Genomic DNA, 24,715 nt, shown 5'->3' on the forward strand with positions numbered 1-24,715 from the left:
AAAAAAAAAAAAAAAAAAAAAAAAAAAAAAGAAATTACACAGTCTGTGGTATTCAGTTATAGCAACAGAAAATGGACTAAGACAGGAAATTTCTAATTTTTCAGAGTGTCAAAGGGTCCTGAGACCAAAAAGCTTGAGAACCACTGCCTTAGATTAATTTTCTAGAATGACATGGATAGTGGAAAGTTCAACACAAAAAAAACCAGTACGGTAATTTTCTCACTACCGTTCTGGCAAAGGTGAGACACTGAGCAGTGATATGCAGGAAGAGGCACCCTCACACACTGCGAGGGGAGTCTTAACTGAGGGGACTCTGGCAATACGTATGAAAACTTTTAAAGAAAAAATGTGATGGAAAATTCCATTTCTAGAAATATATCCTAAGAATATAATCAGAAGAATATATTAAGGATTTGTCACAGAATTTTTTGGTACATTATACTGAAAAACTGCAAACAATATAAATATTCATCCTTAGAGGATTGACTAAATTACTGTACATCCATAGAAAGGAATTACGTAGCCACTTAAAATGCTGCTTAAAAACCTAAATTTATTGCTATGGAAAGACGTCCATGAATTATTATGGGGGAAAAAAATAGGTATGAAATAGTATCTACAGTATGGTCTCATTTTAAAAAATGAACATACCAAGAGGTATACATATGCAAGAAAAAGCTCTGGAAGAATTTATAGTAGTTATCTCTGATCAAAAGGCTCACAGGTGATCCTTATGTTTTCTTCTTAATACATCTCAAAATATTCTTTTCACTTTCTTTTTAAGTCAGCTCAAATTACCTTTATAACCAGAAAATATAAAAATATTTTAAAAACTAGTAAGAATATTCATAATTGAAAATATATGAATAATTTATACTCAGAAAATATAAAAATATTTTTAAAACTAGTAAGAATATTCATGATAGAGGATCCATGCTGGGGGGTGGGGGAGGAGATGGTATGGGCAGTAGGTGACGGTAACACTAGAAAGGTTTTAAAGCTTTTCTGGTGGTCACCCCGTTACATAGAGGAAAAGATGTTGTTGAATCTGTAAGAACCTGGTTAATAGGACCCATACAGAATGCTGGATTCAGGACCCAAATACCCTAGAGTCAAAGAAGCCCAGAGAATGGTTACGTAAAAGACCCCGATTGGTTAGACCAGGTAAAGCAGACGACAGCAAATGCTGATGCAGATGGGACAAAGAACCCTGTTGTAGAAAGAAATTATTGAAAAAGGAAAACATAAGAGCGAGAGGTGGGAAACAGACAAATAACCCATGTTAGAATGCCAAATTCCAGTCATCTAGGAACTTCCTGTTCACCAACTATGGCAAGCACTTGCTACACTGCCGTTTGACATTATGGCTGCTCTCCCTTTCCATTTGGTAACTGTGTTTCTGATGCGCCAGGATCTTTTCATTTATAGTACTTGTTAATCATCACACTGCAAACACAGATGGCACCAGTCAGATCTGCCCAGCCTTGCCGCTGATGCTGATGCTGAAGATAGCTCGCAGGAAAGCTCGTGCGCCCTCTGCTGGCCAGCTCTACAAAGGACAAGAAGGTCTCTGTCCAAAGGAGACAACTTCCCAAATCACAGGGGTTCATTAACCTTCGTGTGCAGCTAATTTCAATGAACAGTTTAGGAACCATTTCCTCAAACTGCCACCTGAGAGAGACAATTCCAGACTAAAATAATGCCTTCCTTTGTTACACAAAAGAAAAACATCATAAAAACTAAAGTGCTATGAGAAAATAATCCATGAAAAGCATTTTAACTTCAAATGATTTCACCTTATTCCTTAACAAAAAGGTGCCCACATGACTGCGACATAATCTGGCTATAAACCTCCATTAGAGTTTACTCTGGTTGAAAACCTGAGAATTATAACAGGTAATATTTGTACAGGTTTTACAATTTACAAAAAGCTCTCACGTTCACCTTCACACCTAGTCCTCACAACAATCCTGTAAGCCAGGGAGGGAAGCAGGATAAACATCTCCCTTATCACACTGTACAGATGTGGGAGCTGAGGCTCAAACAGGTTACATGAGTCACCTTGGTCACATACTTACAAGAGTCTACTCTCCAAGCAGATCTCCTGATTCCAAATTCTATGATCTGCTCAGCTCACTATTCTATCTGAGCTGCTGATCCATAAGGAGTTTTCTAAAGATTTGGCATGTGTTTTAGGCAGAGAGGTAGAAGACCTAAAATATGTGTTTCTATAATATGTCCCATTTTTGTTTCAAATAACACCGAAATTTTAGATGCTGAACTATATATGTGAGGAGTTTGCATTATGGGCAGCGCTTTGCTCAAAAAGAACATCAGTTTATCAAGGGAAGTGGACACCTTAATAAGGAATCTACTAAAGATCAAATAAAGTTCAGAACTCCTATGTGTGGCTTGTTTATGCCCATAAAAAGTAGATTCTGTCAGGCTTTGTAGCTTTTGCATTCACCCAGTCAATGCTACATATGAAGCATAAAACTGGGATGAGAATTCTCAATTTTTGATCCTACTTTCTCTTGAATCTTTACAATCTTGATGATTTCCTCCTTATCAATAAAGTATTATGGATACTGTTTTGTTGGAGTGCCAAGCTAAAAATCAGTATGCTGAAGGAGAAAAGAGATGCAGTGAAATTCAGCTATAATCACAGAAATCCCCAAAACTAAAGAGCAAAATAGTAATAATAAACAGAATCCAAGAATTGTGTAGCATTTGCTTTGTACCAGGCTTGTTTTTGAGGATCTAGACAGTTTTGAGGAGTACTAGTCAGTTATCTTGTAGACTGTCCCTCAATTAATACTTAGTTGTTTTTCTCATAATTAGATTAATTATGAGTTTTATGGAGGAAAACCACAGAGGTAGAATGCTATTCTTATCACATCATATCAAGGGTAACTGCTATCAACATAACTTATCAATGGGGATGTTAATCTCGATCACCTGGTTCTTTGACAGGTTGAACTTTTTAAGAGAACAGAACTGAGGTTGCCAGGAGTGGGGGGGGGGGCACAAAAATTGATTACACTGTATAATGTTAAATAAAATAAATAAAAATGGAAAAACAAATTTCAAAGAATAAAAAGAAAATTGCATTTTTATATACTAGCAAAAATATAGTTAGAAAACCTAATTTATACCATTTATAAAACCAACCAAAAATATAATGTGCTTAGGAAACTGCAAAATATGCAAGTCCTTTAAGAAAACATTATAAAATTTCATTGAAAGACACTAAAGAAGATCTAAATAAATGGAGAGATATATTGTCTTCATAGAATAATTTGATATGGTAAAGATATCAGTTCTCTTCAAACTGATATGCAGATTTAATGCCATCCTAATCAAAATTCTAACAAGGTTTTTTGTGGAACCTAAGCAGATTTAAAAATGTATATGAAAGCACATACAGCAAAAAAGAAACAAGAAACTCCTGAAGAAGAGCAATAAGGTAGAGGACTTGCTCTACCAGCTCTCAAGACTTATTATAAAACTGTAGTGATTAAGTGGTCAGAATAGAAAAACAGAAGAATGGAACAGAAAACAGAGCATAAAGATAGACCAGATCATGTATATAACTTGTGAAGAAATGAAGAGCTATTCAGTAAATAGTTCTGGGATAAGTGGTTATTAATATAAAAAAAAATAGTAAAAGAATCCCTATTTACACCATACCCAAGAACCAATTCCATCCTTGATTAAAGACTTAAATAGGAAAGGCAAAGCTTTAAAACTTTTAGGAAAAAAATACAAGAGAATATCTTTACGACCTCAAGTTAAGGATTTCTTAAACAAGAGTCAAAAAGTTCTAACAATATAGGGAAATACTGATTAATTTTATCACATTTAAATTAAGGGCTTCTCTTCTTCATAGTATTAAGTAAGCCATGAGTTGGGAGAAGATATTTGCAACACATATTATGATGAAGGAATTAGTACATGCAAAAGCATTCTACAAATCAAAAAGAAGAAAAACCCAACAGAAAATGGGCAAAAGTCATAATCAGGCTTTGCACGGGAGCAAAAACATGAATGGCCAGTAACATTAAAAAAGATGCTCAATATTTATAATATGGGAAATGCACACTAACATCACAATGAGACATAATTTTATATTCACTAGATTGGCAAAAACTTCAAAGTTGGACAATACGAGTGCAAACAAGGATGTGAATGGGAAATCTTATATGCTGCTGGTGGGAGTATAAATTGCTACAATTAGATAAAAAGTCAACATGGTATTACCTAATAAAGCTGAAGATGCACATTCCTTGTAATCTCGCGATTCAATGCCTAGGTATATATGCTGACTATTCTACCTTCGTGGTAGGCAAATCACAAAATGATCCCCACAATTCCCACCCTATTACCCTCCTACCCTTGTACACATTCTGTAATAGTCCTTGAGAGTGGATGGGACCTGTGAATAGGATGGACAGTCACTTCATTATTAGGTTACTTTTATGTAAAACACCATCTTAGCAGAAGCAGCAGAGATATTCTCCTATTGGCCTTGATGAAGCAAATTGCCATGTTGTGAAAAAGGCCATGTAGCAGGGAACAGCGGCAACCCGTAGGAGCTGAGGGCCTCAGTCCTACAGCTGTAAGGAACTGAATTCTGTCAACAACCAGGGAGGGTGGAAGAGGACTGTGAGCCTTAGATGAGCTTGTAGCCCTGGCTGACACTATGATCTCAGCCTGGTGGGACCCTGAGCAGAGAACCAGGCAATGCTGTCAGGATGTCTAAACTACAGGATTTGAGGTAATAAATGAATGTTGGTTTAAGCTGCTAAATTTGTGATAATTTTTACAGAGCAACAGAAAACTAATGCACTCTTTAACACGGAGGGAGACAGATATAAGAATGTCTATAGCAGCACTTTTCTAGGAATAAAAAACCTGAAAGAAACAAAAGCCCAGCCAGTAGAAAATGTATAAATTAATTGTAGTAAATGAACACAATGAAATACTACACAGTAGTAAAAATGAAGGATCTACAGATAGATTGACTAGTATAATGTTGAGGAAAATACAGGCAAGTTGCAGAAGAGTACATACATAATGATTCAATTTATATGATGGTCAAAAACATTCAAAAGTTAGGATTTTAGGAAAGAGGGATCTGGAACCAAGGGGAGCACACAGGAGATGTCAAAGTTTTAGGAAATATTCTGTTTTTTCAAAGTTGATGATAGGTATATGGATATTCATTTTATAATTACTCATATTATTTATATATTATGCTGTCATCTGTACAAATTCTTTTGAAAAAATCTTTTTTTAAATGAGAGGAATAGCTTGCAAACTTTACTTTCAATCCTTTAAACCTGAATCTTTTTGAACTTGGTATATACATGAATTACTGCATGTTCAGACAAATCTCATTAAAATACACAGAGGAAAGGAAACGTAAGAACCAAGCTTATGACCAAAAGCCTCAATAATTTCAAAATAAATTCCCAAAGTGACTCTCATCTGGACTACTACAATTAGCAGCTAACTGCTCTCCCTATATTTCACTCTTGTTCCTGATGCTACTACACCTAAGAGGATATCATATCACTCTAATGATTCTCCATTTCATTTCCATGGTACCACATGCTCTGGCCCCTACCTACTTCCAGGATCTGATTTATTCCCCTCTTCCCACATGCTTTAGTCACAGAGCAGATCCCAGCATTCTTCAGTACAAATGTATAACACTAATGTGTACCTTTAATAAATCCACGCAATGTTTCACTGACATCACATCATTAGTAGTTGCCTATTTCCCATTTGTTCTGGGGAATTTGGGGATATTTATTACGGTTCTGCTTTACTATGATTTCATTTGATTCTTTTCTTTTCCTCATCCTTAATATCCACTACATCAGAAGTCCTGTCAACTCTACTTCCAAAATATGTCCTGAATTTTTTCACTTCTTTCCATCTCCTGCTACCACTCTAGTCCAAAATGCTATCATCTCTTTACTGGACCAATGAAACAGCACCTGTCTCCTTGCAATCATTCTTGCCCCCCTATAATACATTCATAACTATAGCCATAATGACCTTATTTAAACACAATTAAATCATGTCATTCCTCTCTTCAAAGCCTCCTACAGCTTTCTATCACAACAGAATAAAATCCAAAATTCCTTACCACAGCCTTTGACTTGGTCCCAGCCTACAGCTCCAAGTTTCTCCCTCCTGAATGCTAAAGAGCCACACTGGCCTTCTGACAGTTTTAGACTAAGCCAAGCTTGTTACTATAATCCTTGGGGACCTTGCATTTGAGCATCCTTTTACTTGGACTACTACTCTTACTTTAGATCTTTACAGACTGGCTCCTCTTCATCATTCAGGGCTCAGCTCAAAAGACCCCTCTTCAGAGAGGCCCTCCCTTACCACTCTGGCTAAAGCAGGGCTCCGAAGCACTCACAAGCACATCCCCCTTTTATTTTCTTCACAGCACCTATCACTACCTAAAAATCTTATTCTTTCATCTATTTACTTTTTTATTGTCTACCTTCCCCCACATTCTTTCATCTATATATTTTTTTATTGTCTACCTTCCCCCTTGTTTATCCTGTTCATCACTATGTGCTATGCCAAAACAGTTCCTAGTAAGCTGTAGGTGAAAAACAATAATTACATGTTAAATGAATGACCTCCTGTGACCTTGGTTCAAATTTCTTTGTCTCTGGACAAATGTTCCCGTTTAATAACCTGAGTGTTTCCTGTATTTATTCAGTTATGCTATGCTTCCTTAAGCAAAGCATATGAACAGAAAGCATTTTATTAACTTCTAATTCATACTTCTTCCTTGTCTTTAAAATATTATGGCTAGGATGTTCAAGTATTCTGTAAATGTAACACAGACAAAGAATGGGAAAAAAACAAACAAACTAATATTTGTTCTATGTCCCAAACTAAGAGAAGTCGTTTCCCAATCATAAAACTGTACCTGTTCATGCCATTTTACATTCAAACAAATGGAAAATATCTACTTTATAGGAAGAACTCTGAGGGATTTAAGTTTTTTGAAAGTTACTTCTTAATAATATTGTGGTTTCCTGTTGATTTAAAAAATAAGGGGAGATTAAATCTGCATCTATGCTAAAAGTACTTAGCTGCTGATATAGATTCTAAACAAACATTGTTTTTATAGTTTATTCATTCATTCAACATACATATTCCTTAACCACATTTTAGGCAGTGTACTAAGGAGGCAGAATGATATTACTGCTCAATTTCTTCCGAGGCCACTTGGGAAGAGACAAATGACAATTCTAATATAGTGCCACACTGTATACAAAGTAACATGGAAGCACAGACAAGGCTACTAACTAATGTGGAGGGGTCAGGAAAAGGGTCTGAGTGGAACTGTGATACCTGGAATGAGTCATGAGATAAGTAACAGAGGGGAGAAAGGGAGTTTAGATAAAGAAAATCTCAAACACATTGGTTTGAGAAAGTGTGCAAACATGTCAGAACCTCAAGAGCAAATGTGAGGAATGACTAAGGAGATGAGGCTGAAAATGTGGGCAAGACAATGATAGTGGTGTGCCCTATACACTACCCAAAGGGATTCAGACTTTGTACTATTTATGGACCCTAAGGGATTCTTACATCTATCCTTAAGGCTTTGAGATTTCTCTAAGGAAAACCTTGTATTTTTAATTTGATAAAAGCTATTTTAAAAAGAATTTTAACAAAAGGATTTTCTGAATCATCTGGATGACAATCTTTTAGTTGAGTGTTGTCACAAGATTCCAGTTCAGACATTTGTGTTTAGGAGTGCTTTGCTAAACAAATGGTACCATTTGTCAATGGCGCAGGTTAATGAAAAAGAAATGGAGACTACTGTATGTAAATGATGTTGGTCCGATGAAGGTCAAGTGAAGTCATGACACATTCAACAAAGTAAGGTATTGCTGTGGTTTAAACAAAAAAATTTAAATAAGTTTGCAAAAGAAGTTTTTGCAGTGGTTTAAGTAAAGAAAAGAGGTGAAGGCATTGAGTAATCTCTCAACACAAGTGCAATATAGACAGGCCTTTCTTTAAAGAAGATGTGTCACAGAGGATAGGATACATTCACTTTTAGAACTCTTTAGGTCCAGCAAAAAAAAAAAAAAAGAATAGGTATTCATTTGAATTTATTGGTTTTATAGTTTTACTTCATTTAACTTATAAATGGGTGTTACAGTTGTACAAAAGATACAACATAACGAGTTTATACCTAGTTTTATATTTGCATATATGTAACATACTGAAAATATTTTAAGTTAACAATGGACGATCCTGAGTTTGAGAAATCCTGCTATGTGTGATTGGGAGCCACTGAAAAGACTGTAACAGGCCAAGTAACACCTCTATGCTTTAGAAAAATCACTCTGGCAGCAGTGTGGAGGGTTGGAATTGAAAGTACCCAAGTAAGGTAGAAAGAGTAGGAGGAGGCTACTTAATATAACAATGTGATAAAAATGGCAAGGCCCTAAATTACTCAGATGAAATGAAGATGAGATGGACAAGAATCAGAATCAAAAGGATTTGGTTGTGGGTGACGGAAAACAGTCCATGTAGAGTGACTCTCCCTTGGTTGACTTGGTGGTGAGATAAAGACCACAGGAAGACAAACAAGTGTGTGTGGTTTTGGGGGGGAGGGGTCGTAAAGAGGAAGGAGAAAAGAGATGATGAATTCCAATTCAGCAATAATTTTAATTCCATTCCAGCCAAAGAAAACGCAGTTATCTTTTTTGGGTTTCAGTTTTCTCAGTGACAGCTGCATTCACGAATTACCAAATTAACTATTGGAGCACTCTCTAAAAATACACAAAGCCCTCCACGGAATGCTGTAAATAAGTCATGAAAAATCAGCAAAAGCCCCGGCCCTGAAGGAAATTCATTGGTGTTAAAAGGGATACGGCAAATTCTTACTGAATCCAAAGCTCTCACTCAGTACTGCACTTTTTGCTCTGCCAGTCAGATGCGATCACTCACTTTCTTTGAGCAACTAATAGCAACAAGCACCATGCCAAGTCCACGTGGGAGATGCAAAGACACCACCTCAAAGGGCTTACAGCAAAGCAAAGGGCACGGTTATTGAAATTTTGGTGTGCTGAGAACTTTGAACATACAGTCAGGTCTAGTTAACAAAAGTATAAGTTATCGTTTACTTAGAGTGGACTATCTTACGTCGTCCAATAAGAATGCATTTCATACTTTATTCCCTGTAAGGAAAAAAAAAGGCGGGAGAAAGGAAAATGCACCAATTATCGCAAAACCAGCCAGTGTCCCCGCAGGCCACGCGAGGGCCGGCCTCTGGGGAAGAGTAATTCAATTCTAGTTTGGTGGGAAAGCCAGCATCTTCCCCCACTAACTCATAATAAAAAAGCATACAGTTTATACGAGGGTATTTCAAAACGTTCTCGGAAAGATTCCTATTATCTTTTAATCCTATTTTTTCACAAACGTTTTGAAGTAGCCTTACACCCCAAATGCTTAACCCTCAACCTCATCCACAACGTCCAACGTTGGGCTGAAGGGAAAGCCGCGTGGCGTACCTTCAGGACAGGACGCTGCTTTGGGGATGTCGCACTCGGCACGGCGCCCCTTCCGGCGCCTGGCCGGGGCCTTCCAGAGCGAAGGTCAGGGACTGAGACGCGTGGGGTTACTGGGGCGGTGAAGGACGGGTCCGTGTGCAGGATGCGCATAAAAAACAGACCAGGAGGCGGCAACACACCACCTCCAGGGCTCTCCTCACACCACAGCAAGCAGACCCGGAAGAGCGCGACAGCCCGCGCAGCCTCCGCTGGACCGGAGGAGGCGGGTTGGAGGCGAGGCCGCGAGTCTGGGACAGGGAGGAGGCGGGGATAGAGGCGGGGCCAGAGGAATTACTCGCTCCCCACCGCCTGATGGGAATTGTAGTTCTGGGAAGAAACCAGCCTCCTTCAGAGGGCTCTAGGAACTACATTTCCCAGTGAGGGAGCGGCTCCGGTAGGCTGTCTGCGCCCGGCATCGCAGTGTCGGCTGCTGGAGAGCGTGTGATGGGCACGGCGGCAAAGGGCTGTTTTTTCCTTCCCTCCCCTCGGAGTTGAGGCGGCGCCGGCTCTGCTTTCCCTCGCGCCCTGTCCGGCTCCCCGTGTCAGCTTTAACTGGGTCCCACCAGGAAAGCTGGGGCCTTCAGGTTCGAAGGTAGCAGCTGCTGCCCCGCACCGGAGTGAAGGGCGCACCCCTCTTCAGTCCAGCCAACCCCGCGCCCGGCCGGCGCTTCCATGGGCCCAACCCGGAAGCCCAACGTGTGTCGCCGGCTGAGTCACCGGGCGCTGGGCTGCTTCTCGCGCGACGCAGGCGTGGTGCAGAGGACGAACCTGGGCATCCTGCGGGAGCTGGTGTGCCAGGTGACCGCCCGCTGGCCGGGACTGAGGGCAGCGGGGCGCCTGGCGGTCGAGCCTCCTGCTGGGGTGCGGTTTTTACGCGTTAGCGCCCGGTTTTAAGAGAGTCACGTGTGATGGGAAGGTGGATACATGCCCTGAACTGGGGGAATTAAGTAAATAGGTATTAATAGGGCCCCCAGATGCTTTTAGTTTTAAGCTTCTTATGTCTTCCTGTAAACAGTCTTTCTAAAAGGAGGTCACCCATTAAACCAAAACGTGAGGACAGAATTGAAAATCTGTATTTAAGTAACGTACGTGAAATTACTTTGAAAACTGTAAATTTAACTAACCAACTTAAAATGGGTGTGCAGTATAGGCTTATGGGTTCTTTCCTAAACCGAAATTCCTTGTGTCTTTCAGGAAAGTACTAAATTTAAGAACGTTTGGACAACTCATTCCAAGTCACCTATAGCCTATGAGAGAGGAAGAATATATTTTGACAATTATCGGTGCTGTGTCAGCAGGTAAATTTTTAGTGATAGTTTTTGCTGTAATTCACCTCACTGTCGATCTTAACTAATTTTTATAGAAAATTCATGGAAAGATTCGTATTATCTTTTAATTCTGTTTTTCCCACTAACTTTTTGAAGTACCCTTATACGTACTTTAGTACTTTGTAAAACAGGGGGATGGAAAAATAGGTCCAAAATAAGACTAGGTGGTAAAATGCGTGTAATTTAAAAATCTTGTTAAATCTAAAGTTGCAGGTTTCATTTTTGTAAATACCAATTTAAAGCAAAACTACTTTATAGTGCAGGCAAAATGATAGATTGTTCAGAGTACTGTTTAGTTTTTTATTCTACTTAAAGATATCAGAGTCAAGAAAACTGGTTACCAAATAATTAGGTGCTACTTTGGAGAAGAATTTCTGTATTTCGTTTTGAAAGTACTTGCTTTTTTTTTTTTAAAGAGAAAAACTTTGAAACAAAATCATGGTATTAGTAGATCCAAAATGTTGAACAGTCAGCTTCATCCACAACCATCTAGTATGAGGCTGAAGGGATCCCACTGCACTGGATCCCACTACCTAGATTCAAAAACTATAGAGATTTGCCACATTTGCTTTATCCCACTTTGCCCTTTTTCTTTATCTCTTTGCTAAACATTATACATACTTCAGTTTGCATCTCTAAAAACATGGGCATTTACTTTTTAAGAGCTTTATTAAAATGCAATTCACATACCATACTGTTTATGCATTTAATGTGTACAGTTCAATAATTTTTAGTACTCATAGACATTACCACAGTTCATTTTAGAACATTTTCATCACCTTAGAAAGAAACAGGGGCCAAGGGAAAACTTCCCCTTCACGTGACCGCCTGAAGGTTTACTTAAAATCAAATGACAAAAAAGCAGATTAATGTAAGAAAAAGCATAATAAATTTTATTTTAACATGCTATGGGGGGAGCTATGCACAGGGAATTTTCACAGTTTTAATGTGCATAGAACAGGGAAATCGCAGGAGAGTGCCCAATAACCCAATCGTGTGCAGATAGGAGTAAATGATTTGCAGGGAAAATGAATGAGCACAAAGAACAATGGCCTGGCACCAAGTTTCTCAGAGCTCTGGGGATGGTGTCATCATAGGTGAAGGAAGGAAAGCAGTCAAGCAAAGGCTGTTTTGTTATGCAGATGAAAATATTTCAGGTAATCTGGCAGCTTCCCTAAGAATAGATGGTAGACAAAGTGGGGGAACCTCAGAGAAATCCTGATGGTTTGTCTCACCAATGCAGATGTATTTCTCCACAAATGCAATTCTCCACAAAAGGTAGCCTTCTAGCTATTCTTGTTTTTCTAGCCCTTTTTATTAGCCACTTTGAAATATGTCAGAGATGTATATTTTGTGCTGAAATATTTTGCTTTTCTTTGAAATCCTGTACCCTTTAGCTGTCACTCTAATACCACCATTACCCCTTGTCCTAAGCAACCACTGGTCTACTTTCTGTCCCTATAGATTCACCTATTCTGGACATTTCCATAAATGTCATCAGTTGGTAGACATTGGGGTTGTGTCTAACTTTTGGCTATTACACATGATGCTGCTGTAAACATTCGTGTATAAATTTTTCTGTGGATGTATATTTGTGGTTCTCTGGATATATACCTAGGAATGGAACTGGTAGGTCATATTGTAACTCTTATGTTTAACTGTTTGAGGAACTGTCATACTGTTTTGCAAAGTAATTATACCACTTTACATTCCCTCCAGCAGTGTATGATGGTTCCAATTTTTCCACATCCTTGTCAACATTCATCATCTGACTTATGGTGTCTCATTGTGGTTTTGATTTGCATTTCCCTGATGACTAATGATGTCAGGCATCTTTTCTTGTGCATATTGATAATTTGTATATTTTATTTGGACAAATGTCTGGTTAGATCCTTTGCTCGTTTAAAATTGAGTTTGTTGTTTTATTATTGAGTTCTTTAAATAGTTTAGATACAAGTCTCATCAGTTTATATTGTCTCCCATTGTGTAGGTTGTCTTTTTACTTTCTTGATGGTATAATTTGAAGCACAAAAGGTTAATTTTGATGAAGTCGAGTTATCTAATTTTCCTTTTGTTGCTCCTGCTTTTGGTGTCATATCTAAGAATCTATTGCAAAATCTGAGGTCATTAAGATTTGCCCCTAAGAGTGGACTAATCTAAGTTCACATCCAAATAACATTATACCTCTTCGTGGGTAGTACAGGTACTTTATAACAGAGTATTTATAATTCCTCCCTGTTGTCTTTTATAACATTGCTATCATTCATTTTACTTATCCATGTACTATAATCATTGAATGCCTTGTTGCTATTATTATTTTAAATAAATTACCTCTTAAATCAATAAAGAATAAGAAGAAAAAGGGGTTTTGTTTTACTTTTATTTATTCCTTCTTAAATGCTGTTCCGTTCTTTATGTAGATCTAAGTTTGTGACCTGTATCTTTTGCCTATATAAAGAACTCAGTAATAAAAAGCAACTGGCAGCTAGGGGCTGCATGAGAAATGCTGTCATCCTGCCCCTCCTGGGAATATAGCCCTCTGAGTGGAAGCTGGGAGGAGAGGGAGCCCTGTGGTCTTGGATATACCAGTCTGGAGTAGAGTTTCCACCTTGCTGAGCTGGGAGCGAGAAGGGAGGGAGCATGCCCTGGTTCAAATATCACAGAATCTCACTATTTTTACTGAGTTCTAATGGGTTTTCTTGAATAATGTTTCTTTATATGCTGTATTTCCCCAGATCCATTTCAAGAGACTTTAAATGGTTGTCCTTTTATAATTTTCACCAGTTTTGCTGAAGAATATGTCCCTAGAGCTCCTCATGCTGTCATGCTGGAAGTGGAAATCTGGACGTTTTCTTATATGGTCATAATGCCATCATCACACCTAACAAAATAATTCTTTAGTATCATTTAATGCATAGTTCATAACTTTCCCAATTTGGGGGTTCCTGCTTTAATTAAAAATGTTTTAAAATTAGAGTAAGTATCATTGATTAGTGTTCTAATGGTTAATAGTATTGGAGTTCTTCAACAGGCCATCCAGGGGTGTTTTAACAACATGTTAGAATCACGTATGAGGTTGCTTCCATTCCTGTGAAATTCTGTTTGGATTAAACCTTTGAATCAGTGAGAGAACATCAAAGGTGAATCAAATTGTCACCCTGAAAATCATTTCTCTTTTAACAGTAGTCTAATTTTTAAATTCATCAGTAAAAAAATGAAAACATCTATGATCACATCTCAGTAGTAAACAGAGAAGTATAAACTAAAAGTAAGAGACTTTTTTATTATTTATTTTTTAATTAAAAAAAAATTTTTTTTTAATTTGTTTATTTAACTTAGAGACTATTTTTTACATCAAAGATATAATGTTCAGTATTGGCAGAAGTGTAAACTTATTCAACATTTCTGAAAGGTAATTTGGGAGTGAAAATACCATAAAGGAAATTTCCTTTTTCATCCACTAATTTTTATTCTAAAGTAATGCGACCCTTTTTATCTACTAGTTTTCATTTTAAATATCAGAACAATAGTTTATGAACTTGAAGGAAATCAACAAAGATATTCATAGTAAATGTTCAGAGGTAAAGAAAGAATTCAATATTATCCAATTTTGGAAAACAGTATCCAGGTAGGTAAATGTATATAAAAAAAAATTAGGAGGAAATGAGCCAAATATTAGTAATGGTTATTTTTAGTAGATTTATAGTATTATAAACTATTTTAATCTTGTTATATTTTTCACATTTTTTTCTATGAATGTGTATTATGAATTATGATCAGAAAAAAATGTTAACATTTAGTTAAGAAGAGGAAAGCAAATAGCAAGTTCTATTTTTGTTTTCCAGATCTCTGAATAAAAAAACCTTAAACATATACCAGTACTGTATCAGTTTTGAAAAAAAAAATAATCATTTATTTTTCTTTTTTCCCAGCATTGCATCAAAGCCAAGAAAACTTTATGAAATGCCAAAATGTTCCAAATCAGAAAAAATAGAGGATGCTTTATTATGGGAATGCCCAGTGGTAAGATTTGTTTTTAGAACATTTGTTTCTAAAGCATCTTTAGCCTAAAAGAGCTATTTATTGTTGAGATTTTATATAAAGGAATAAAATTTAAATGTCATAGTGATTCTTGAATCTTTAAAGCAATCAAGAAGAGAGTTTCTTTTCATTATCATTTTTCCTCATGAAATAATTTTTTAAAAATTAGTATGAATATGTTTTTAAAATTAGATATAATTTTTTAAATCTTGAGAACTAGATAAAGTTATAAACTGATTAAAAGTTTTATAAGCAATATAAGCTAGTTTATAATTATTCTTAGAGTTTAAGAGATCATTCCACTTAATTTACTGAAACAATAAAAAAAAGTCTTTATTTAGAGCAACATTTAAGTTATATGGCTCTTTGAAAATGGATTCTCATGTATTTCCTCCATGAATGTTGTTAGGAAAATAATAAGATAAAAATAAAAAATAAAACATAAAAAAAACATAAAAGATAAGCTTATTCCATCAGACCAGCACTGCCCTGGTGTGGATTTTTCAGAACACTGTTCTCAAGGATGTAACAAGTATATAGGTGCCAGAGGGTTTGGGAAGAATTGGGCTGTGGAAAAATTAAGTTTGGGATATTCTGAGTTTAAAAGGTTAAACAGGTGTATTTATAGAATTACTTCTCAGAGACCTTAATACTAACAATACTTATAATAATACCAATGTGCGTGATGATTGTCATAACATTTTCCCAAACTCTTTTGATCATAGAATTTCTTTTTTTGAGGAATATTTCTAAATATTAGTTTTCTATGGGATCAGTGTTCTAAGAAATGCACTTAGGAAATACTGCAACAAATTAATCAGGTCTTTGAATCTGGTTGGTTGTTCTTCAGGAAATATAGAAATCACAATTTGTGACCAAAAATAATGTTTAAAGCCTTTTAATCCATTTTCACTGGGGTGAGAGGGAATATAACATACTCTTAATTCAGGAAGTTTTGAATACACCAGTACAAAACATCAAAAATTTAGAGTTATCTTGCAGAAATAGTTTCTAGTAACCTAACTCCTATTCTCACTTCCCTTTAAACATTTTGTTCTCATTTGAAGTGAAATAAAGTTTTGAAGTGAGGTAAGAAAAATGAAGAAGCTTATTATGTTGTTGTTAATATACTGATGTGAAACTGCTCTTGAATTAGTACCCTTTCCAAGACAGTGTGTGAAATACATCTTTGTGTTTTAGGAAAATAGTTCAAACATATTATACTCATATATGCTGCTTCAGGGTTTTTTTTTTAATAAGCAAGGTATAAATAGAACATTTTAAAAACCTAAAGGGGCTGACAGTGTGGTTGGTTAGAGTATGGTATTATGACCCCAAGGTCAAGGGTTGAGATCACTGTACTGGCCAGCCACCAAAAAAATCAAAGAAAAAAATTTTAAATCTCCATGAAATGGTACTTATGTAAGACATAGAATAAAAAAGTAGGGGTCGCATCCCCTTATTGGCCAGCTGCCAAAAAAAAGAGTAAAAAAGTATTTACGTCATTGCCTGTGAATTCAGTGTAAGACTTTTAGTAGTTAATAAGCTTAAAAAAAAAAAACCACAACCAACCTCCCCACCAAAAAACAAAACTTATTTCTTTTCCTAACATTTGAAAGGGAAGACAGATCTGTAGGAGCATATATAAAATAACTATGCCTTCATTCTTTTCTATTCACTTATTGGGCTAAGCAAATACTAGATTAATTTCAACTTCTCTATTCTTAAGTTTCCTCTTCTAACTGCCTTTTTACTCCACAAGTCAAAATAGAACCTTTTGCTTCTCTTTCTCTTCATGCATTAGACTTCTGTCTTGTGATAGCTCTTCAGTGACAGGGGTGCCTTAGCATCTAACCTATCCCTTTTCTGGGATAATTCATTGGTGACATCTTTAAAACCAGGTCTGTCTTCTGTTCTTTGGCTACCTTGATTCTGGATTCTAGCTTTTCATTTGAGGTTAGAGTAGAACCACAGTGAATAATGGGATAATTTGTACTTTGCAAATTTGACATTCATCTAAAGGAAAACAAGTCCTATAGTAAAGAAAAAAGGTACAATATGAATGTCTTTTGTAGCAGATGACTTGTAATTGCTATGCTATTGTACATGATTTTAAGAGCTGTTACTGGTACTACAGCAATGGCATCATTATTAATACTCCTACTGCTATTATGATTGGCTAACATTTGTTGAATACTTAATGATAAATAATAATAAGTAATAATAAATTATTTCTGGCACTGTTTAAGTACTTTATATGAATAAACTCCCTTAATAAGTTAATGATGAAAATAATTACCCATAGTCTTATCTTTCCTTGTCTTAATTCTCTGTTTCTGCATTTAATATTTCTTCTTTGGTTACTTATTTGGCTATTTCTTTAAGTATTTAGCTATTTTCTTTGGACATTGATTACTGCAAATTGTTCATAACTAAGCAGTTTCATTTTTACACATCATTTACTTTTTTAGGGGGAAATATTTTCCAATCCATCTGATTATAAGTCCTCACTCATAGCACTGACTGCTCATAATTGGCTACTTCGTATATCAGCAACTACAGGAAAAATCCTTGAGAAAATATATCTTGCTTCTTATTGCAAATTCAGGTATTTACTTTGAGTTTATTATTCAAGATTTTATTATAAAATTTTGAGACTTGTGGCCCAGGAAATTTCAAGCTCTCCCTCTCCCCCAGTTTTCCAGTACATACCCAGATCTCAATTTATAAACCTATTTTCTTTTTCTCGCCCCATAACTACATCTGAAGATTCGAGGATAGAGACCCTCTGTCATTTATCTTTGTATCCCTCACGACGAACTAGCTAATAGTAATTGGCAGATAAACTTTTTTTTTTTAATTCCCTGTTTTATCTCTTCTACAAATAGTATTTTCTATGTAGGATGCACTTTATGGTAGGTTTTCCTGAAGGCTAGTCTGTTTCAGTTAAATTATCTGCCTAGTACAATCCAAGAACTGTTATTTTAACTATTAGTTTTGTAAATTAGACATAAACTTTAGGAGTAAATAAGTGCATGGACGTTGTAAAAGTCACATTTTTAATGTTTTTTATAACTTCCATTTTAAAGTAGAGATGGTTGTTTCTTAAGTTTTGCATACTCTTAGATCAAAAATAATTTTTTTCTTCAAGACTAGAAGGATTAGAATTTTATATATGTATATGTTTGTTTGTTTGTTTTTTAAATAGGGATATATCCATATAGGGATCTGGAGAGAATTCCTTTAGTTATTTTATTTTATTTTTTTTTAAATAGATTGCTTTTATTATTTAAGTAACTAAAAAACTGATTACTTATATTTATAATATTTTGTTTTTAAGTAAGTATGGGGAAATTGACCCAGATGAATAAACTTCTCTTCATTTTTTTTTAAAAGATACTTGAGCTGGGATACTCCTCAAGAAGTCATTGCAGTCAAGTCAGCTCAGAACAAAGGCTCAGCAATGGCCCGGCAGGTAAACATCTTTAAACATTCAGTAAAACAAAAAATTCATTTCCATTGGAATTTGTGAATTTGTTATGAAGGAACTAATGATCTTTGATTTCTGAACTATGCTATAGAAGTTGGTAGGTAGAATTTTTTTTCCCAAAGCATGCTATTAAAATAGATTTCTCTTTCTTTTTTTTTTTTAAAAAGAATTGTGCAAGATGTCCTAGATTTTTATAAAGTGAAGTCTAGAAATTTATATCAGAAACTTATTTTGGGGCCGGCCCGGTGGCGCACTGGAGAGTGCGCCACTTGGGAGCGTGGCGGTGCTCCTGCCGAGGGTTCGGATCCCATGTGGAGACTGGTTCCCGCTCACTGGCTGAGCACGGTGCGGGCGCAACACCGAGGGTTGCGATCCTGTCGCTGGTCCCCGGTACGGGCGCGACACCGAGGGTTGCGATCCCGTTACCGGTCAGTATTTGAGAGGACTGATCAGGTTCTGGGCAGCTGGATCCTTAAAGTGAGCAGGGACCTTGCCGTCCAGTTCTGTCCACCAGGCACCTCCTTCTTTCTCCTTGGTGGGAGTCAGAGTTTGCAGGGCACCCAAGAAACATTAAAGAGAAACTTGTAAAATGTTGTTTTCCTTCTGGAATATGAAAGGGAAAAAAAGGAGTGACAGTCTGCTTTGTGCCAAGGGAACAAGAGAGCAGAGAAAGATCTAATGGTGCTGTCCACGTAGGTCGTATTGAGAATTCAAAATGCTACTTGAAAGTATATTATTTTCGGGCCGGCCCAGTGGCGCACTGGAGAGTGCGCCACTTGGGAGCGTGGCGGTGCTCCTGCCGAGGGTTCGGATCCCATGTGGAGACCGGTTCCCGCTCACTGGCTGAGCGCGGTGCGGGCGCAACACCTTGTTCCTATTAATCACCAATTTCTGCAAAAGGATATATCTCAAAGTAGGCTAATGTTAAAGTTCATTTCAACATATGCATTTGTAAAAAAAAAAAAAAAGACCAAAAGGAAAAAAAAAAAAAGAAACTTATTTTGTTTCTGTTGGTGGCTTTGGGGGAAATACTATAAAAAGCATTTATTGAGCACTTCTTTTTAAATAGATAAAGACTCTGCTCTTAGAGGTTTTTTGTTTCTTCATACTCCAGGACCTCTAGAAAAAACAAATACTTATTTTCTCTCTCCTTTTGGTAGATTCTGTGTTCTAGTTCTTTCTTCTTTTTAATTAGAACTACTTTGGCTTTTTTTCTCTAGTGTCCTTGATTATAGAACAGCCAAGCACTATTGTGAATGTTTTACCTGTATTAATGCATTTAATCCTCAGCACACCCCTTACAATAGATAGTATTATTATCCCATTTTACAGATGAGGAGACTGAGACCCAGAGAGGTTAAGTAACTTACCCAAGGTCATAATGCCGGTAAAAGGTAGAACCTAGACTCAAACTCAGCCTAGCTCCACAGTTTTATGCACTATAACATGCTGCACCTCCTTGAAATTCCTGTAACACTGATTGGCAGGTAAAATTTATATAGAATTCTAGGGCGCCTTTAAAAAAATTAAGTAATTCCTCTGATTTTACCTTAGTTAGATACCTGTATCAAGCATTCCCTTGTTAACCCTTCCATTTACTCCCTTCACACTCTGGGCCAGTGAACTCTGCTTTTCATTCCTCTCTTATTTCCCTTGCCTGCTCTTTCTGTACCCTACTGAATCCAAGTAAACTATTTGTTGGCTACTTCCACTTACTTTTTACCATGGTTATCTATAAATATTTTTCTAGCTTTTTCCTGTATCCTGTTCAGTCATATTAATAACATAACTGCATGACTTTTAGTGGAATCTCCTCACCCTTTTCCTAATGTATTGAGTGTGACAATCTAAGAAAAAGAGATGTTGTCTGTCTTATTAATACTTCTCTCCTCATACTCTCAGTGTATTGCCCTCTCCACTTTGATAAAGAAAAGTTGACAAAAGTGAAATAGTATAACAAAGTAGCAAAACATTTTATGAGACTTCTAAAATTGTCTTGTCTAATGTCCCTTTTAAAGAATTTAAATTCCCAAAGAGCAAGAACTTAAATCTAATTTTATATAGTACCATCTATCAAGGTTTTTAATTTATCATAATCTGATAATATTAATAAAAGTCTTGTTATTTCTGCATTCCAGACTGTTTTCCTACAATCTCCATCCAACAACTAATCGCTCTTGGTTGAGATATATACCTTTACTTTGGGTTTTAGGAACATGGAGGGAATTTGATTTACACCTTGAAGATCTTAGTTTAATAAAAATATATCTCTTTCAAAAGGAGAATCTTTGGGGCTTTAAACATCACAGTCTATTTTCGTCGTTGTTCATTTGTTTTCTAACTTTTAGTTACGGCAGTTTTGATTGGTGGTCTTGAAGCCCCAGCCTTTAAGGTTCTGTTGAAACAGAGTCTGGCTGTGATGGGGCAGATACCTTTGCCTACCACAAATTTAGGAAATTACCTTCAAGCCTGTATTAGGAGAGTACAACAGATTATTTTATATTTCATAGTGGAGAGAAATTGACTGGACCTTGTACTTCAAAGTAAGGGAACTATCCTGTTCAAGCAGAGAAATCCCTCAAACTTTCATCATTGATTTTTTTTTTTCTCATTTCATATGGACATGTCAGTGTAGCACTACTTTTCAGATGGTATGACCATTAAAAGTATGTGTCTTTTGATTAGGCTCTTTACTGTTAGAACTTTAATTTACAATATAAATGCATAGTATTTCATTGCTAAGAAATGTTTATTGTTATGTTTATTTTTGTGGATTTTTGTGTGTATGTATGTGTATGCATGTGTTTGAAGGACTGAAGGTTTAGCAGAAATATTTTGAATATGTTTGCCCTCCTGTTTAAGTAACTGCAATCTAGATAGATCAATGTTTTCAATTCATGAAAACATCTCCATAACTTCATGCTAGGACAGATGGATGTTGTCAATTCATGAAAACAGAGTGCTTCTGAAGTACTTTTGAGAGCTGCCTATGATTTTAGACTTTACTTACAGGCAGGCATTCAACAACCTGTTTTGCTGTACCTCGCAGTGTTCCGAGTTCTACCTTTTTCACTTGTAGGGATTCTAGAGATCAACAAAAAGGTAAGAACCCACTGCTTATTTAATTGCAATATTAATTTTATTGACATTAAGATGTAATGTCATCATTTAATTATTTATTAGGCGTTTTGATTGGAATGTTCCCCTAATTATAAAAAGTTCACTGACCTGGTTTATTTCATATCAAAATACATGAGAACATTTGACCTGTGAAGGGAGCCTAATTATCCCTTCATCTTTCTGCATGCTTTTATGCCTCTCAGGTGGATAGTTTTGAATACCTGTGGTCATTAACAAACTACTGTTTTATGAAATTACAAAATGAGTAAGGTATTTTTTTCAGAGGAAATATTCCAAAGCTTGTTAAAATGAACATTAAAGGAAGATGAAAAGCTGCAACAAAATGTCTTTTTAATTGCAAGGTATAGATCCAAAGCTGCTTTATGGTATATAAACAGCCTTATAATTAAATATGTAAATTTTTCAACTCATTCGGTTTTGGATTTTATTGTTGTTGCCATTGTTCTTGATTTGTGGAGCAGTTGCATGGGAGGAAAGAAGGGATAAATTTCCTTAGAGTAAAAGAATCAATACTCTTCTATCCTTTTAAAAATTGTTGTTTACTCTGGGTGAATAGTTAGTTATTTATTGGGTTTCTACTAGTCTTTATTTAAGCATCTGAAGTATTGTAGAGGACAAGATCTTGAGGGTCCACTAATACTGATTAGCAAATAAGGTGAATGTATTAAAATTTTATATTATGTAAGCACAATATACTAAACTGCATAAAGGCTAAAGAATAATATTAGTTATCACTCATTAATTGTTTATTTTGTGCCAGGTACTTTGAGTATTTTACGACATTGTAATGTATAATGTATTCAATTAAGGATTTAAGCATCTACCCAAATTCTAACAATAGTAGGTGAAGGAGCTAGAAAATTTTTTTTTTTTTTTTTAAAGATGACCGGTAAGGGGATCTTAACCCTTGACTTGGTGTTGTCAGCACCACGCTCAGCCAGTGAGCGAACCGGCCATCCCTATATGGGATCCGAACCCGGGGCCTTGGTGTTATCAGCACCGCGCTCTCCCGAGTGAGCCACGGGCCGGCCCCAGGAGCTAGAATTTGAACTTACATTTCACTCCAAAGTATAAACCAAATTTTAAAAAAGGGTGGCTTCTTTATTATGGACTCATTATTTACAAATATGTTTCTATTACACTTCCTCCTTTTCAAAGTGGGGAACCAGGATCAGTGAATTAAAAAGTCATGAGCAAAAGTCAACATCAAAGCAGACTGTAATTATCCTTCTAAAAGGTGACAAAAAAGCCCAATTCAAAATTTAATTGTTCTCTTCGTGCTTGTGGATTAAGTAATTGTGTATGTTATTACAGTCTACAATAGGAGTGAACACTTAGCCAAGTAATAAGTTGTTTCTATTTATTCTTATATGTCCAAGGTAAATCATTTGAGTGATTTGGTTTTTATTATGGTTACTTGGGATTGAAGGACATCCTTCACTTACCATGAATAATAAGACTACCCAGGGGCCAGGCTCAGAATGTACTTTAAGCTGTTCATTCAGGTAGTAGATCTTCACTTAGTAATCCGTCTTGAGTAGAAATAGAAACAGATTTTCACTTCATTTCTAGTCTTTCATTACTATTAATATTTGCCTATGTTGGCTTTTGTTAAATATTAAAATAGGCACAGAATCAAGTTCTTTATCAGAGCTATTTGGCGAATTGTGACAGGATTCAATGCATGGAACAGAAACAAAAAGGGAACAAACAGTGAACCAAAACCTTATTCAAGTCAGCTAGACAGAATGTCTCTGCAGGGGTTTGGTCTTTATAACATGTTTGGTTTTTATATGACTAAAAAATAAAACAGTGTTAGAGATTTAAAAAGAAAGTAATGATAAAATTCTGGAATTGGTTGTTTCTCTTACAGTTACTTTCCTTGATCCATTCTTTTAACTCTAATTAGATATAAAAATTTGTCTTTCTGTAAAGAACATTTTAGCATAAAGCATGGGTCCCTGGCAGGATATGCATGGTAAATTAAATATTTATTTAGAATGACATGGCTTCAGTGTGTACTGGTATCCATGAGGAATAGGATTAGATTTTAAAAGATACTAACAAAGCTATGAAGCAAATGAATGCTAGTGCATCATTTTGAGGGGTAGGTGTTATAATTCCCCTTGTGCTCCAGTCTGAGAGTTCAGTGGCTTACTACTCACCCCTAATAACACCCTAGCCTAAAGTTTCTAAAGTATAATTAAGTTTTAATGCTAGGCAGTAGTCTTGTAGTGGTGACCTAAATATTAAGCAAGAGTATAAACCACTGTGAACACTCAGAGGATTGGCTTTCTGGTCTTTTCTCAGGTGATATCTGCCTTTCTCCCCAGATTTTTGGGAACATTACAGATGCCACCTTGTCTCATGGAATACTGATTGTGATGTACAGCTCAGGACTGGTCAGACTCTATAGCTTCCAAGCCATCACTGAACAGGTAGAGAAAACTGAAATTTGCCATATTATAATTAGCATGAGGTTTGGACTAAAGAATGTTTTTTTTAATGAGATGCTTTTAGAGTAAGGCACTTATATAGATTTCAATTCTGTAGAAATGCAGAAAGACAAAGTAATCTTTAAAAGAGGGGTGGGGAAGATAAACAGAAAGGCTCTTATATAAAAACATTTTCTCTGTCGTATACATGTGAATTTTATTTTTCTCTCCAGACAGCAAATAAATAGGTGCTAAAGCCACCATTTTTGTTTTGTTTTGTTTTTAGTTCATGCAACAGAAACTTGACTTAGGGTGTGCATGCAGATGGGGTGGGACTACTGGAACTGTAGGAGAGGCTCCTTTTGGCATTCCTTGTAATATTAAAATCACAGGTATGGCTACAGTAAAGTATTTTTTTCACCTTAAAAAATAAGTGGTCATATAATTAGTTTTTAATTATAATCATCCAAATGTTTTTCTCATTTAATGATAAATTCAATTCATTTTACTCCCGTACAGCATATTCCTTGCTATTGAATAAGTGTTGACAAAAATCTATCTGTTATTCATTGAACCGAAGGTCTAGGGATGCTGGGCCTTGCTTGGCCGGAGACCTTGGCAAGTCACTTTATTTTTCTGATCTTTGATTTCCTTATTTGCAAAATGACGAGTTGTAGCTAA

The 24,715-nt window shown here is 36.1% G+C and overlaps 2 protein-coding genes across 4 annotated transcripts in view; one reads left to right on the forward strand and one right to left on the reverse strand.

Annotated features, from left to right (window-relative positions):
• Positions 1 to 9,625, reverse strand: part of METTL8 (methyltransferase like 8) — an 86,598-nt gene extending 76,973 nt beyond the window's left edge. The window contains exon 1 of one of the 2 annotated variants that reach the window (XM_008576530.1): positions 9,561 to 9,625. The gene's annotated coding sequence lies outside the window, so the exon portion shown is untranslated. The remainder of the gene's footprint in view (positions 1 to 9,560) is intronic. The other variant, XM_008576531.1, reaches the window with a different exon arrangement.
• Positions 9,626 to 9,957: 332 nt separating this feature from the next.
• Positions 9,958 to 24,715, forward strand: part of DCAF17 (DDB1 and CUL4 associated factor 17) — a 35,629-nt gene continuing 20,871 nt past the window's right edge. Inside the window, exons 1-8 of one of the 2 annotated variants that reach the window (XM_008576532.1) lie at positions 9,958 to 10,397; positions 10,794 to 10,897; positions 14,860 to 14,950; positions 17,440 to 17,576; positions 18,365 to 18,443; positions 21,471 to 21,560; positions 23,933 to 24,037; positions 24,321 to 24,426. In XM_008576532.1, the coding sequence (XP_008574754.1) occupies positions 10,272 to 10,397; positions 10,794 to 10,897; positions 14,860 to 14,950; positions 17,440 to 17,576; positions 18,365 to 18,443; positions 21,471 to 21,560; positions 23,933 to 24,037; positions 24,321 to 24,426 (838 nt within the window). In that variant the 5' untranslated portion in view covers positions 9,958 to 10,271. Of the gene's footprint in view, positions 10,398 to 10,436; positions 10,461 to 10,793; positions 10,898 to 14,859; positions 14,951 to 17,439; positions 17,577 to 18,364; positions 18,444 to 21,470; positions 21,561 to 23,932; positions 24,038 to 24,320; positions 24,427 to 24,715 lie in introns of those variants that run through there. The other variant, XM_008576533.1, reaches the window with a different exon arrangement.

The sequence above is a fragment of the Galeopterus variegatus genome, unplaced genomic scaffold (genome assembly GCF_000696425.1).
Source record: "Galeopterus variegatus unplaced genomic scaffold, G_variegatus-3.0.2 Scaffold1363, whole genome shotgun sequence".
NCBI lineage: Eukaryota > Metazoa > Chordata > Mammalia > Dermoptera > Cynocephalidae > Galeopterus > Galeopterus variegatus.